This window comes from Acartia tonsa, chromosome 15, assembly GCF_053477335.1.
Source record: "Acartia tonsa isolate MP-2025a chromosome 15, ASM5347733v1, whole genome shotgun sequence".
Taxonomy (NCBI): Eukaryota; Metazoa; Arthropoda; class Copepoda; order Calanoida; family Acartiidae; genus Acartia; species Acartia tonsa.
In genome coordinates, this window is record NC_137274.1 from 951,778 (window position 1) to 968,673 (window position 16,896).

Consider the following 16,896-nt stretch of genomic DNA (forward strand, 5'->3'; position numbering starts at 1 on the left):
TCAAGTTCTAAAAATGGAAGTTCTTATGGATATTGTCATCCTTGTTTATACAATAATACAATTTTGTTTCAAATTCACTAATCCTTATAATAAAGTTACAGAATGTCTATTTGTTTGTTTGTCTGTTGTCTGTACCAAAGGATTTTGCTAACCGCTAAACCGATTGGGTTCTCCTTAACAGGGTAGCTTCTAATAGGTCCCGGAAAGGTTTATAACTTTATTGGGGGAGGGTACCAAGAGAAATCGCCCCTACAAATAAAATATTTTTTTTCCTTTTATTGAAATCTAAATTTAAAAAGTGGGTTCTGGGATTCAACTCCCTCCTCCTCAAATGCGCCTAGAGGCCTCTAGGGGACGTATAAATCATTGTACTTCAATTATTATTTTATTAATTTAGGAAGGTTATTCATTGTTATCCATCGACGAAACGGCCAAAACTGCTTTACACTATGGAGCTAGGTAAGATAGATAGATAGATAGATAGATAGATAGATAGATAGATAGATAGATAGATAGATAGATAGATAGATAGATAGATAGATAGATAGATAGATAGATAGATAGATAGATAGATAGATATAAAGATTAAAAAAACATGATTTAAATGGACGTATGGACTTTCTTGTAAATATTAAAGAGTTGTTATGTAATATGAATCATGATGCAAAGTTTGAAATCGATAAGACAATTCTAACATGCCTAAATTAAAGAAAAGAGTTTACCGTTATGGACGTACGGACGGACTGACCTTAATTATAAAAAAGCTTTGCTTTAAAAAAGCCATAGAAGTAATCATATGACAAATTTATGGCTTCAGCAAACTTTATTTCGTAGTAGCGAAGCTACTCTATAATTTACTTTGTCTGTCCGTCTGTAAGCCTATGGGGAAAGTTATTTTCTCGACTCTCTCTCTCTCTCTCTGTGTGTTTGTATCATATGATCTCGCTAATAGTTGGACCGTTAGGGTTCTCATTTACAGGGAAGGTGTATAACTATTTTGACCCTTCCAAGAGGGAAATCACCCCTGTAAAAATATCTCTCAATAGAAATTTAAAAAAAAAATCTTTTCTCGTATTCATTCGAATTCGGTGGATAGGAACCGGTTCTCATCCTTACAAAAAGACTATGTCTAGCATCGTATTATATCCAGCTTTCTACGATTATAAAATTTACAATCATAAGATTCTATATCCGCGGAAAGCTGTTTATAGTATGATGCGAGAAATAACTATATCAGTATTGCTTCTGTGAAAAATTGTCTAATACGATGCTATTCATGATTATTCAGTGTGGCTGAGAAACGGTTCCTATCCAGCGGATATTAATCGGTTTCGAAGCCATACTGGAAATATATTTCTCCTTGTATGTGTTTTTAATTATCGTACCGTATTATAGACAGCTTTCCGCAAATATTATGCGGATAGTATGCTTAGAACCGTTTCCAATTCAGCGGATATTAATCGGTTTTGAAGCCAAACTGGAAAAAACTTTTGATTACAGAGAGAGAGAGAGGACAATGAGCTGTTTATTACACTAGTCCTCAAAGTGAATTTTGATTGATTGGTTAATTAAGTTGAGTGTTCAAACGTTTCAACCACTAATTGTTTATTTTAGATTTGGTCACAAGGAAGTAATCAGATATTTGGTTCAGGTAGAATCTTTGTTTTGTAAGCCATTGGTTGTCCGTCCGTCTGTCTGTTCCTCCCTACGTCTGTCTGTCCTTTCATCTGTGTGTCTGTCTGTCCAACAGATCTAAAGTATAGATACACAGCATACCTACCTTCCATTTTCAAAGACCAATTTCGTCTGCTTCTAAATCATTTTCTGCTAATTGGCTGTGTTAATATAAGCGACACCATTGGTTGATTTTCAATGGCCCAATAGAAAGGTTGCACAAGATGTTTGCGATGGGGAGATACAGTTATTTAACCCTTTCTCCCTCTAGTGTTTACTCCAATGTCTGTCCTTTTATCTGTCTGTCTTACTGTCCCTCTGTCTATCTGTCCTCCCATCTGTCTGTCTTTCTGTTCTTCTTTTCGTCTGTCTGTCTGTCTCTCTCCCTCTATCTGTCTTTTTCCTTCTATATGACTGTCCCTCTGTGTGTGTCTCTCTTCTGTTTGTCTGTCTCTCCCTCTGTCTGTCCTTCCCTCTGTCTGTCTGTCCTTTCATCTATCTGTTTTTTCCTCCCTCTGCCTGTCCCTCCTCTGTATCTCTCCCTCTGTCTGTCGGTCTGTCCTTTCATCTGTCGGTATCTCTCCCTCTGTCTGTATGTCTGTCTGTCCTTTTATCTGTCTGTCTACCTTATATTTGTCTATCTGTCCGCCCGTCTGTCTGTCTGTCCATCCCTACGTCTATTTGTCCGTCCTTCCGTCTATTTGTCCTTCAATCTGTCTGTCTGTCTCCCTCTGTCTGTCTCTGTCCCTCACTCTGTCTGTCCCTCCCTCTGTCTGTCTGTCTGTCCTTTCATCTGTCTTTATCTTCCTCTGTCTGTCTGTCTACCTTATATCTGTCTATCTGTCCGCCCGTCTGTCTGTCTGTCCATCCCTACGTCTATTTGTCCGTCCTTTCGTCTATTTGTCCTTCAATCTGTCTGTCTGTCTCCCTCTGTCTTTCTCTGTCCCTCACTCTGTCTGTCCCTCCCTCTGTCTGTTTCTCTCCCTCTGTCTGTCTCTCTCACTCTGTCTGTCCTTCCATCTTACTATATATGGCGCGCACCTGACATAGCAGCAGTAGGAACCATTTTTAACGTCTTTAATTACAACGCAGTGTTGGCCTGAGATTCGAACCTATCACCTCCCCGGCGACGAGCAAATGCACTGCAAATGTCTGTCTGTTCTTTCATCTGTCTGTTTATCTGTCTGTCTAGCTTTAATCTGTCTGTCTCACTGTCCCTCTGTCTATCTGTCCGCCCGTCTGTCTTTTTGTCCTTCTTTTTGTCTGTCTGTCTCTCCGACTTCCATTCCTCTGTCAGTCTCTTATTCTGTCTCTCTGTCTGTTTGTCTCTCACTCTGTCTGTCTGTCTCTCACTCTGTCTGTCCTTCCATCTTACTATATATGGCACGCACCTGACATAGTAGGAACCATTTTTAACGTCTTTAATTGCAACGCGGTGTTGGCCCAAGATTCAAACCTATCACCTCCCCAGTGATGAGCAGATGCTCTACGTATTGAGCCATGATCGCGGATTGATTGTAATTCATTGCTAGATTCATTGTAAGTCTTAACGGTCATCTGTCTGTCTGTTCCTTCCTACATCTGTCTGTCTGTCCTTTCATATGTCTGTCTGTTTGACCTTGTATCTGTCTCTGTCTGTCTACCTTTCATCTGTTTGTCTTACTGTCCCTCTGTCTATCTGTCCGCCCGTCTGTCTATCTGTCCATCTGTCTGTCTGTATGTCTCTCTCTCTCCGTCTGTCTGTCCTTCCATATGTCTATCTGTCTGTCCTTTCATCCTTCTGTCTTTCTTTCTATCCTTCCTTTCATCTGTATGTCCTCTCCTCTGTTCTTTCATCTGTCTGTCTGTCCCTCCCTACATCTGTCTGTCCGTCCTTCCGTCTATATGTCTGTCCATCTGTCTGTATGTCTCTCTTTCTCTGTCTGTCTCTCACTCTGTTTGTCCTAATACATTTATTGTTTAGAAAGCCCCGCAGTGCATTGTTGATATGACAGATAATGAAAAGGTAATATTAGGGTTGGGCCGGATATCCGGTTGGATATTGACAATGGCCGGATATCCGGCCCAACCCCTAAATAAAATGTTTTGTTGCAAAGATACTCTATAATTTAAAATTTTAAAACTAATACTTGATTTTCTCGGCTCCTATAAAGGATAGATGGATGATAATGTTTAGGCATGTTAAAACTGTCCTGTTGATTTCAAATTTTGTTTGACAGAATAACAACTCTAAAAACGTTATATGTAAATCCACTTTTACTTTCCATCTTTGGAGAATGTTGGTACCCTCCTCCAAAATAGTTATAACCTTCCCAAGACCTGTGAAATCTACTCTGTAAAGAAGAACCAAATATTTTCAATGTATGCACAGACAGACACAGATCCTGTTACTTTTATATAAAGATTTGTTGTATGTTGTATCCTACCTCCCCCCCCCCCATTAACATCCTTAATCCTTTAATTTGATTTGCAGATTAATTCATAACTTATCTCTTATTTATAAGGAAGCATTTTTAGATGCAAATTCAAATCAATATAACATGATTCATTTTGAATATATTAAATTAAAGCTGCTTTGTAAATATTTAAGATTGACAATTTCTCTGTTATAAAAGTTGTCGCAAATATAGGTATTAAAAAATTCAGATCATGGAAAGAAAACAAAGTAGCAGGTTTTGTCGCATTTTCAAAGTAGGTTTTGGTAGGTTATTTTAATGATTGTTCTGCAGGGTTAGGAAAGTGGCTTTGCAGGGTTAGAGCCCCCCGCAGAGGCTAGAAATAGTAGAAAAGCTACTGTAAAAATACAATATACCCGCTACTTTGGTTTCTTTTCCTGATACAAAAATTGTATGTGATTGGGTTAGAGTGTTTTTACTTTTGTAAAAGTTGTTGTAAATATAGGTATTAAATAACTCACCTCCCCCCTATTTACATTCTTAATCCTTTAATTTGATTGGCAGATTAATCCATAGCTTATCTGTAATTAATAAATATATAAAATTGACAATTTCTCTATTATAAAAGTTGTCTCAAATATAGGTATTAAATAACTCACCTCCCCCCTATTTACATTCTTAATCCTTTAATTTGATTGGCAGATTGATTCATAACTTATCTGTAATTAATAAGGAAGCATTTCTAGATGCAAATTTCCGATTAAGTCAAGCAGAGCGTGCCAAACCCAACAAGTAAAACAGAGTATGCCAATATTCCCCCAAGTAAAACATAGTATGCCAATATTTCATCAAGTAAAGCAGAGTATGCCAATATTTTAATGACAGACTGACGGTCAGAAAATGTGAACTTTGCTTCTTATATGATCATGACTCATGGAGTTATGAATATTTTGACAAGTAAAGCAGAGTGTGCCAAAACAGGGTATTGGCACACTCTGCTTGACTTGATCTTAAATTTCAAATGAATATAACGTGATTCCTTTTCTCTGTTCTAAAAGTTGTCTCAATTATAAAGGGTGAGCAAAAAAAAATGCGTAGATATTTAAAATTCAAATTGCGCGGCTTGTTTTAATAGTAGAAAAATGTTATGCATACCGTTAGAACCGCTATGAAGTGTATTTTTTGGAAATATATGAACGATTCCTCTGCTGCATATAGTTAGGGAGCTAAGTGGTAAAATGTCCCAACTGACTTGAAACTTGACTTGCGAGTAAAATTTGGAACGTTTTACCAACTAGCTCCTATATTATTTATAGCACAGGCACCGTTTTTATATTTCCAAAAAATAGAGTTTATAACGGTTCTAAGGGTATGCGTAACATTTTTCTACTATTAACACAAGCCGCGCAATTTGAATTTTGAAAATCTACGCAGTTATTTTTGCACACACTATTCTCTAAAATTTAGTAATATACTCGCAAGTCAAGTTTTACGCCAATTGGGACATTTTAACGCGTAGCTCCTTACCAATGCGTAGCACATGAATCGTTTTTATATTTCCAAAAAATACAGTTCATAGCGGATCTAACGGTATGCATAACATTTTTCTACTATTAACACAAGCCGCGCAATTTGAATTTAAAAAATCTACGCATTTTTTTTTGCTCACCTTTTAGGTATTAAATAATTGTATGTGCTAGGGTCAGAGTGCGCTACACAAGGCAGCTCCATATCGAAGGATGTGTGAGCCTTATCTCACCTCCCACAATTAACATTCTTAATCCTTTAATTTGATTGGCAGATAAATCCATAGCTTATCTGTAATTAATAAATATATAAAATTAACAATTTCTCTATTATAAAAGTTGTCTCAAATATAGATATTAAATAACTCACCTCCCCCATTTACATTCTTAATCCTTTAATTTGATTGGCAGATTAATTCATAGCTTATCTGTAATTATTAAATATATAAAATTGACAATTTTTCTGTTATAAAAGTTGTCGCAAATATAGGTATTAAATAACTCAACTCCCCCCTATTTACATTCTTAATCCAATTATTTGATTTGCAGATTAATCCATAGCTTATCTGTAATTAATAGATATTTAAGATTGACAATTTCTCTATTATAAAAGTTGTCGCAAATATAGGTATTAAATAACTCACCTCCCCCCTATTTACATTCTTAATCCTTTAATTTGATTGGCAGATTATTTCATAGCTTACCTGTAATTGATAGATATTTGAAATTGACAGTTTATCTGTTATAAAAGTTGTTGCAAATATAGGTATTAAAAAGTTCAGATCATGGAAAGAAAACGAAGTAGCGAGTTTTGTCGTATTTTAAAAGTGCAGGGACTAGAAATAGCAGAAAAGCTACTGTGAAAATACGATGAAATCCGCTACTTTGTTTTCTTTCCCAGATCCCAAAATTGTATTTACATTCTTAATCCTTTAATTTGATTGGCAGATTAATTCATAGCTTATCTGTAATTAATAAATATTTAAAATTGACAATTTCTCTGTTATAAAAGTTGTCGCAAATATAGGTATTAAATAACTCAACTCCCCACTATTTACATTCTTAATCCTTTAATTTTATTGGCAGATTAATCCATAGCTTATCTGTAATTAATAAATATATAAAATTGACAATTTCTCTGTTATAAAAGTTGTCTCAAATATAGGTTTTAAATAACTCACCTCCCCCCTATTTACATTCTTAATCCTTTAATTTGATTGGCAGATTGATTCATAGCTTATCTGTTATTAATGAGGAAGCATTTTTAGATGCAAATTTCCGAATAAGTCAAGCAGAGTGTGCCAAACCCAACAAGTAAAACAGAATATGCCAATATTCCCCCAAGTAAAACATAGTATGCCAATATTTCATCAAGTAAAGCAGAGTATGCCAATATTTTAATGACAGACTGACGGTCAGAAAATGTGAACTTTGCTTCTTATATGATCATGACTCATGGAGTTATGAATATTTTGACAAGTAAAGCAGAGTGTGCCAATATTCCCCAAAGTAAAGCAGAGTGTGCCAATATTCCCCAAAGTCAAGCAGAGTGTGCCTAAACAGGGTATTGGCACACTCTGCTTGACTTGATCTTAAATTTCAAATGAATATAACTTGATTCCTTTTCTCTGTTCTAAATGTTGTCGCAAATATAGGTATTAAATGATTGTATATGATAGGGTCAGACTTCTCTAAGCAATCCTTTATTATCATTCCATAACTATCTGTTATTTATAAGGAAGTATTTTTGATAAAAATTAAAAAAAAATATATTTTGAAAATAAAGCAAGCCATTTTGTAAATATTTGAAATTGGCAGTTAATCTGTTATAAAGGTTGTCGCAAATATAGGTATTAAATGATTGTATGTGATAGAACACAGTAATAGTGTCTGACTGATTATGACGTAACAAAAAAAATTAGCCAATGAGAGGCCATTATTGACCAATGGTAAAATTTATAGTGGCCTCTCATTGGCTATTTTTTTTTGTTACGTAATAATCAGTCAGACACTTTTACAGTGTTCTATGTGCTAGGGTCAGAGTGCGCTACACAAGGCAGCTGCGTATAGAAGGAGAGATATTTGTTGTATGTTGATTGCGGCAGGAGCTAGCCTTCTAATTCAGGTTCGATCTATAGTAACAGGATGTCTATGTATACGTCTGTCTCTTTATTGTGCCTGTAAAAAAAAGGATAAATTAAAATTTTCTTCGGCCAAAGTATCCTAATTGACGTCATATTAGAAAAATCCATTACTCTTATATGACGTCATTATAAAGAGCTTTGTCTGTCTGTTGCAAGGTTTTTGCTAACTGCTGAACTGATATGGTTTTCCTTTTATGATTATTTGGAAAGGGGAGGGAGGGGGGGGGGGAGATGTAGCCTTATAGTAAGGTTTGTTTATTTAGTACCTATATAAGCAAAAACTATTATTACACAGAAAATGCCAATTTTCAACAACTACAAAAAGCTAAGTGTTATGCCACAAAACTCTATCTAACTATATATTTTCTATCTATGGATATATCTATCTATCAATCTATCTATTGATCTATCTATCAAACAATCTAACTATTAATCTTTCTATTGATCTATCTATTGATATATCTATCGGACTATCTATTGATCTATCTAGCAATCTATCTATTAATCAATTAATCTATTTATCTATCTATCTATCTATCAATCTATCAATCTATCAATCTATCAATCTATCAATCTATCAATCTATCAATCTATCAATCTATCAATCTATCAATCTATCAATCTATCAATCTATCAATCTATCAATCTATCAATCTATCAATCTATCTATTTATCTATCAATCTATCAATCGATGTATCTATCTATCAATCTATCTTTGATCTGTCTTTCAAGCTATCTATCTATTGATCAATCTATATATTGATCAATCTATATATTGATCTATCTATCAATCTATGTATCAAACTATCTATCGATCTATCTATCTATCTATCTATCAATCTATCTATCGCTCTATCTATTGATCTACTCCACCTAGGACAAGGAGGGTAGGATCCCCCATGAGTTGGTGGAAGAAGAAGACACAGAACTAAAATCTTATCTGGAATCTCAGAAACAATTTCAGGTTATTAAATTTTTTACGGCTTCGATCCCAAGAGGCCTCTAGGGGCACATGAGGAGGGGGAATTTGTGAACCCAATTTTTTTTTTATATTTAAAAAGAAAAAGTAAAAAAAAATTCGACCACCCTTCCCACCATTTATAATTTTAGATTTTAAAAAATTTTGGGGTGGGGGGGAATCTTTTTTAGGGGTGATTTCTCTCGAGAGCTAAGTGGTAACCTCCCCCAAAATAATTATCAACCTCCTCGACTCTATGAGAAGCTATCTTGTAAAGGAGAACTATAACAGTTCAGCAGTTAGCAAGATCCTTTGGTACAGACAGACAAACAGACATACATCCTTTTACTTTATTAAATTCAGAGAAAAAAAATTGGTCAAGATTACTTTTAACTTATTTTTTTTTATTCATTATTTTTAATTCTACCAAAAGTTTTCATTTAAAAGTAACAGGATGTCTATCTGTAGCAAAAGACCTTGCTAGCCACTGGAACTATACAGTTCACCTTTACAGTCATGGGAGTTTTTCAACTTATTTTGTATGCTACCTAAGAGAAAGTTTTTAAAAATAAAATTAAAATTATAGGGTTGACTGCCTCACCTCCCGTCCCCTTTAAACAAGGCGCCTTAGAGCCCTCTAGGGGCTTAGTTGCTTTTAAAAATAAATAAATAATTTAAATTGATTGTCTGTCTGTAATATAAGAAAATTTGACAAAATATGAGAGATACAAAAAGTGTCATGTGTGACCTCATAAAAATTTGTCTTAAAAGGAAGGATGAGAGGAGAAGTGGGAAAGGGAACCCATAAAAAAGATGAATTTAGAAATATTTTTATGACGTCACACTTGACACTTTCTGTGTCTCTCTAGATTAATCATATGTAATACAATGCTATACATGACATAACCAGTTCTTATCTAGCCAATATTAATCTTTTTCAAAGTTATACTGGAAAATGTAATTGTTTTCAGGAGGTTGCTATGCAAGATATGGAAACTGCTCTTTAGAACATAGACCAACGCGATCAATGTGTGAGGTTAAAGATACCCTGGCTTCATATAACCAGTAATATAATGTGTGAGGTTACAGATACCCTGGCTTCATATAACCAGTAATATAATGCGTGAGGTTACAGATTCCCTGGCTTCATATAACCAGTAATATAATGCGTGAGGTTACAGATTCCCTGGCTTCATATAACCAGTAATATAATGCGTGAGGTTACAGATTCCCTGGCTTCATATAACCAGTAATATAATGTGTGAGGTTACAGATTCCCTGGCTTCATATAATCAGTAATATAATGCATGAGGTTACAGATTCCCTGGCTTCATATAACCAGTAATATAATATGTGAGGATACAGATACCCTGGCTTCATATAACCAGTAATATAATATGTGAGGATACAGATACCCTGGCTTCATATAACCAGTAATATAATATGTGAGGATACAGATACCCTGGCTTCATATAACCAGTAATATAATATGTGAGGATACAGATACCCTGGCTTCATATAACCAGTAATATAATATGTGAGGATACAGATACCCTGGCTTCATATAACCAGTAATATAATATGTGAGGATACAGATACCCTGGCTTCATATAACCAGTAATATAATATGTGAGGATACAGATACCCTGGCTTCATATAACCAGTAATATAATATGTGAGGATACAGATACCCTGGCTTCATATAACCTGTAATATAATGTGTGAAGTTACAGATACCCTGGCTTCATATAACCAGTATTAGTTATTTATTGCATAGTATTGTAAACAGCATTCAGTGGAAATAAAAATGTACAATTATAAAATTAAAACCAGTTTTGTTAGCACGGAGATGCCAAAGGCACAGGCTATTAATCGGTTTCGAAGCCATACTGGAAAATAAATTGTAAAATTGAGAATGAATTATTAATTAATGTACATATTTATGTAATATTTTATGACAAAAATAAATTTTCTTTTCAAAAGTTTTACATTATACCTATAGCAGATAATTCTTTTTCTGTTAAGCATTAGAGAATCAGATATTTTAGTAAGTGAATTAATTTTTAAAAATTTTTAAATTTTAGCAGATTTTTGTGATTTTGGGGGGCAACGCTTTGTAGTAAAGATGTTTTTATCTGCCCCCCAAATATTAGTTTAGATTTATTTCACTTGTTGGCTATATCTTATTGTTTTACTATTAGTTATTTATATATTGTATTATAAACAGCTTTCCGCAGATATTAGAATGAAAAATTATAAGATTTAAACAAGTTTATCAGCTCTGATAATGAGCTGAAATACAAAGCTGTAATTCAATGCTATACAGGATTTTTCAGTAAGGCTGAGGACCTATTTTAATCCACCAGATATTAATCGGCTTTGAAGCCATACTGGATAAATTTTACAATAAAAATAAATAAATGAAATGTTTTTAAAAATAAAAAAAATCTTCTAATACAAATGTCCAATGAAAGGCCAGTTAACATTTTAACTGACCAATGGTAAAATGCATCTAGATTAGATTAAATTAGATTTATTATTCTTGGGTGTACATACATAAAAAAAAAACAAAATATATAACATTTATATATACAGTCAAATTTTATTGATATGGTTAATTTATAAAAAAAAATTTCTTCCCAAATGGCAGTTTCCTAAAAACTAGGAAGTATGCAGTTATGTGTATTCACACATTGTTTTCATACAGGCCATATAAATAACACAAAAAAAATAGAAAAAAACAGATAATAAGCAATAAATAAAATCATATTGGAGAGGAAAGAATGATAATAGGAAGGATTGATTAGGGCATACAAGTCTCACACCATTATTGCAATAATAGAAATTTTAAAAGATAATTCAACAAATAGATTTTGATTAATTTATCAGATTTCAAACAATATTGAAAAGAAATATAAATTTATCTACATTCTTGACATAATGGGTTGTTACACACTGGAGTTAAGCTTGATAACAAAGATTCTTTTAGATTTTTAATAAATTTTTTTCTTGATTGATTGTGGGTTAATAAATCATTATTACAATGGTTATTCCATAATTCTTGGAAATGATACTTAGGAAATCTTTCAATAGATTTAAACTTCGGTTTTTTGACATCAAACATATTAGAGTTTCTAAGATTTCTGGTATGTAATTGATTACGGCGAAGCCATGTACCTTGAAAGGAACTTGGTAGCTTACTGTTTATAAAATCATACATAAAAAATAATTTCAAATAATTAGCTGATTCATGTAAAGGAAGGACATTCATTTTTTAAATAAAGGCATTGTGTGTGAGATGTGTTTCTTACTAAAAACAATTCTTATTGCCTTTTTTTGCAATTTAATTATCCTATCATTGGTCATTTGTATTGTATAATGTCACTAATAACTGCTTCAAATTATTTAATTTTCAATTTAAGTTTTAATTTTTATTTATCGCATTATATTACAGACAGTTTTCCACGGACATTACAATGAAAAATTACAAGGTTAAAACCAGTGCTGAAAAAAATTGTCTGTAATAAATATAAGTATATGATTTTTCAGTATGGCTGAGAACTGGTTCTAATCAAATTAGATTTTTAGCAAACTAATAAAACTTTGGGTACCGGTATAATTTACAGTCTAATGTCCCCTCCCTCCTAAAATTTTGTCAATATTTAATTTTAAATTATTGTAATTGTAAATTATGAAATAAAATACTTATTTTTACGATAAAAAATTATATTAACTTTTAAAAAAAAATGTCTATAGTTCTTTTCAATAAGAAATACACATATTTAATGAATATCATCGTTCTACTACTATTTTTAAGCTTTAAAACACACACCTTTACGGGTTTTACCTGAAACCTACCTCTCCCTTTTTCATTTTTTTGACAAGAACTTTTTGTATGATATAATTATCCTAATTATCATATTTTTGGAACATCGATTCCTAGGAAAACAATAAACAATATTTTAAGCGGAGCATATCTCTATAATTAAGACCTAAAATATAAGTATCTCCGATAGTTATTGTTCGTTTGTTCTTCCTTCAGATTTTAGATCTTCACTTTTGTGGATGTTGTAATCCTTGTTTTTATACACGTAAGAAATTTGCAGTATTTAAAAATTATTATTCATGTACATTTACACAACTAGAATAGTTATTTCTCGCATTGTATTATAAACGGCTTTCCGCGGATATAAGATGTACAATTATAAGATTAAAACCAGTTTTTTTAGCCCCGAGATGCTGAAGGCACGGGCATAGTTTTTTCGTATGGATGAGAACCGGTTCCTATCCACCGGATTTGAATGAATACGAGAAAAATTTTTGCGCATTTTTATATTTCAAATAAATTTAATATTGTATTCTTTTAAAAGACAACAAGGGTGATAACTGTACCTCCCCAATCAATCGCAACCCTTTTATTGGGTCATTGAAAATTAACCAATGACCGCTTATATTAACACAGCCAATAGGGGAAAATAATTTAGAAGCAGACAAAAGAAGTCTTTGAAAAAGGAAAGGCGGTAGTTGTCTGTATATACATCTATACTATAGATCTGTTCGTCCTACAGAAATGAAATTGTTTGAAATTGGAACACAGTAATATTGTCTGACTAATTATGACGTAACAAAAAAAATAGCCAATGAGAGGCCACTATAAATTTTACCATTGGTCAATAACGGCCTCTCATTGGCTAATTTTTTTTTGTTACGCCATAATCAGTCAGACACTATTACTGTGTTCTTGAAATTGATACATTTGGGGGAAAAAAGAAGGTTTACACCATCATGGCTAATTTGTTGTCTTATAAGGTAGCTAACATGGACCGCATTTATTGTAATCCAGTAGGAAGAGAGGGGATGGGGTAAAGAGGGTGGGTGGGGGTATATCAAATTATATTATCCAACTGGGAGAATCTTTGTTTCTTTTTTTAACTTACACGATTTTATGTTTGTTATTTAAACCCCACCACACCACCACCCACAACACCACCCACAACACCACTACCCACAACCTAGAGTGCTCCAAGAGGCCTGAGAGGGGTAGCCGCTAGTTAGTAACAACTAAAAAATTAGTGCAGTTGGTAAGATGTCGGGTTCCAGAACATAATAGAAAAAAAAATAGTGGGAGTGCCTTAGTAATAATAAATGCATTTCATTGATATGGAAAGTTAGGACTGCCATGCAAAGATGTGATTGTCTGCTGGGCTTAACTTCTAAGGGACGGGATGATCCATTTACATTATATCCTAATTGATGTATCTCTAAACCAAATAATGTAAATTGAAGTAAATGATTAATGGGTTGTACGTCCTACAGACAACCAATTGCAAGACTAAACTGAGCTTGTAATGAGGATCGCCTGTTGAGGTCAAAGTTTAGAGTAAAACACTAGAGGGAGAAAGGTTAAATAACTGTATCTCCCAATCGCAACCGCCTTGTGCAACCTTTCTATTGGGTCATTGAAAATTAACCAATTGTGTCACTTATATTAACACAGCCAAGTAGCAGAAAATAATTTAGAAGCAGACAAAAGAGGTCTTTGAAAAAGGAAGGGAGGTAGTTGTCTATATAAACTATAGATCTGCTGGTCCAAGGCATCCTCTCACTTGGACTATTATAGTCGCGCACCTGACATATCAGCACCATGAACCCAGGAATAAGGTATAACAAACAAGCGAAATAAATCTAAATAATATTTGGGGGGCAAATAGAGAGGTCGTCAATTTTACAATATGATGCCTCCCCCCCCCCCCATCCCCAACGACAGCTGAAAAACACATATAGGTTGTGCGATTTTTTCCGAATTAATTTTGTTGTTGATATAAGCTGGGTTATACCTCCTACAACCAACTGCAAGTCCAAATTGAGCATGTAATGAGATTTGCCTGCTTATGTTCAAGACATCCTCTCACTTGGACTATTACTGTCGCGCACCTGACATATCACCAGCTTGAACCATTTATAACGCCTTTAGTTATGACATAGTGTTAGGAAAAGATTTAAACCTAGCATTTATTTTATAGTTTAGTGTTATTCAACAGTCTCGGGTAGGTGGTTTCTTAACCTAAATTTAGACAAAAAAAAAGAGAAATGGATGATTTTGTTCCTATATTTAGTGTAGCAGTTTATACCTTTCTCGGTTATTCAGTCTGACGTTTTGCTAAAAAAATATAAAGATATCAAAAATTTCAAAACATAAAAAGGTTTTGTGATTTTTGTTTCTTTATTTTTTGTCCGTATTTCCATCTAAGTTTTTTGGCCTTACTACTTATGGATGTTTTTTTAAATAAAAAAAACTTTATTATCCCTTATACCCCCCCCCCCCCTTATCCCCTTAAGATTTATAAAATATAAATCATTTCTATTTGATAAAATGGATAAAATTATGTGTAATAATAGTTATTTCTCGCATCGTATTAAAAACAGCTTTCCGCGGATATGGAATGTACAATTATAAGATTAAAACTGGTGTTAATCTTATGATTGTACATTTTCATATTCGTAGAAAGCTAGATATAAAACGACGCTAGACATAGTTTTTTCGTATGGATGAGAAGTAGTTCTAATCCACCGGATTCGAATGAATACGAGAAAATATTTTGTTTTATTTTTAAATAAAAAATGTTTATTATATGAAACCATCTGTGTATTGTAAGTTTTGCATCATATCTTTAACTTAACAAGAAGAGTTTTTTCCAAAGTTCAAAGTTTTTATTCGAACACAGTAATAGTGTCTGACTGATTATGACGTAACAAAAAAAATTAGCCAATGAGAGGCCGTTATTGACCAATGGTAAAATTTATAGTGGCCTTTCATTGGCTAATTTTTTTTTTGACGTCATAATCAGTCAGACACTATTACTGTGTTCTTTTTATTCTCGTGGGTTTAAAAAAATCAATTTTTTCAATAATTACCTGACAGAATTGAAAAAGTAAGGTGTCAAATTAAAGATCTTACTATTTTTGTTCAAAATGGCCATTTTCTTTCTTTTTTTTGTGTTGCATTTTAGTACCTTAAAATCGACTTAATTTTTTTTAAAACTTAAATTACTTTAAAAATAAGAGGTATTCAAAAAAAAACGATTGCATATCTGAATTCTATGAAAAATTTTACATCTACTACTTACTAAAAGAACCGGCTAGCTATAAAAAAAAAGTTGATACACCTTCTTTGTTTAGAAATACAAACAAACCTAGTTTGTGCTGTTTCTCGTAGATGTATAAAATTTGAATCTGAAAACTTCATAAAAAAATATTTAATAGAAAAAAGAAATTGAAATTTGTATTAAAAACTGAATCAAAACACATTAAATTTAACTAAATCATGTAAAATTTCGATCTTAATTGAAGTAAAGTTTTACTTTTAAATAAACATAAAAATAAGCACTAAGGTCTAAATTTGGTTAAATATGATAATATAGTGTCAGAACTGAATAAGCAGAATATAATTTATAGATGTCAAAGAAAATTGTAAGAAATTTGTTGAAAAACATCTTGATACAGGATAATGTTTTTTTTTGGACATTTTTGGACATACTTACATTTTTAGGACTTGATTATAGAGTTATTTTGCTTACAATATTGTACTTTGTTGTCCCAGGAATCAATATACAAAAAATCAGATTAATCGGATAATTAGATCACATATAAATTTGTTGTTAAAAAAGTAAAAAAAAATCAACATGTTAAAATGGACTTACGGACATTCTAGTAATGATTATAGAGTTGATACGCTTTTGTAATCATACCTAACTACTACAGGAATCACCATGCTAAGTTTGAAATCGATAGGACAATTCTAACCTGTCTAAATTAACGATCTCGGACGGACGGACGGACGGACCTACCCTTATTATAGAAAAGCTTCGCTTTTAAAGAGAAATAAAAATATATACCATATAAAAGAAATGTATAATATGAATTAAAATTCAATTTATTACTTAAAATATGATCTCATATTATTAAAGTAATGTTTCCTCATTATTACAATGCAAAAAATAAACTAATATCGTTTTTTTTAAGCAAAGAAAATTATATTTTTAAAAATAAATGAAATAACGCCAAAACATAAGAAAGGTTTCGTGATTTTTACATGAAGTGTAAATCAGATTAAAAGTCCTAAATTTGTTGGCATTTTGTACATCAAAAAAGATTTAAAATGCCCTACAGTTGAAGTTTAAATTTGCTTTTTGTTAAG

General features: G+C 32.8%; 1 protein-coding gene across 1 annotated transcript in view; it reads left to right on the plus strand.

Moving 5' to 3' along the window:
• The window catches only part of LOC145307089 (eye-specific diacylglycerol kinase-like), a 58,703-nt gene extending 46,352 nt beyond the window's left edge, over positions 1-12,351 (plus strand). The window contains exons 32-37 of the mRNA XM_080149423.1: positions 398-459; positions 1,615-1,651; positions 3,638-3,679; positions 7,632-7,721; positions 8,619-8,705; positions 9,671-12,351. Of these exons, the coding sequence (XP_080005549.1) occupies positions 398-459; positions 1,615-1,651; positions 3,638-3,679; positions 7,632-7,721; positions 8,619-8,705; positions 9,671-9,706 (354 nt within the window). The 3' untranslated portion in view covers positions 9,707-12,351. The remainder of the gene's footprint in view (positions 1-397; positions 460-1,614; positions 1,652-3,637; positions 3,680-7,631; positions 7,722-8,618; positions 8,706-9,670) is intronic.
• The last annotated feature ends 4,545 nt before the right edge of the window (positions 12,352-16,896 follow it).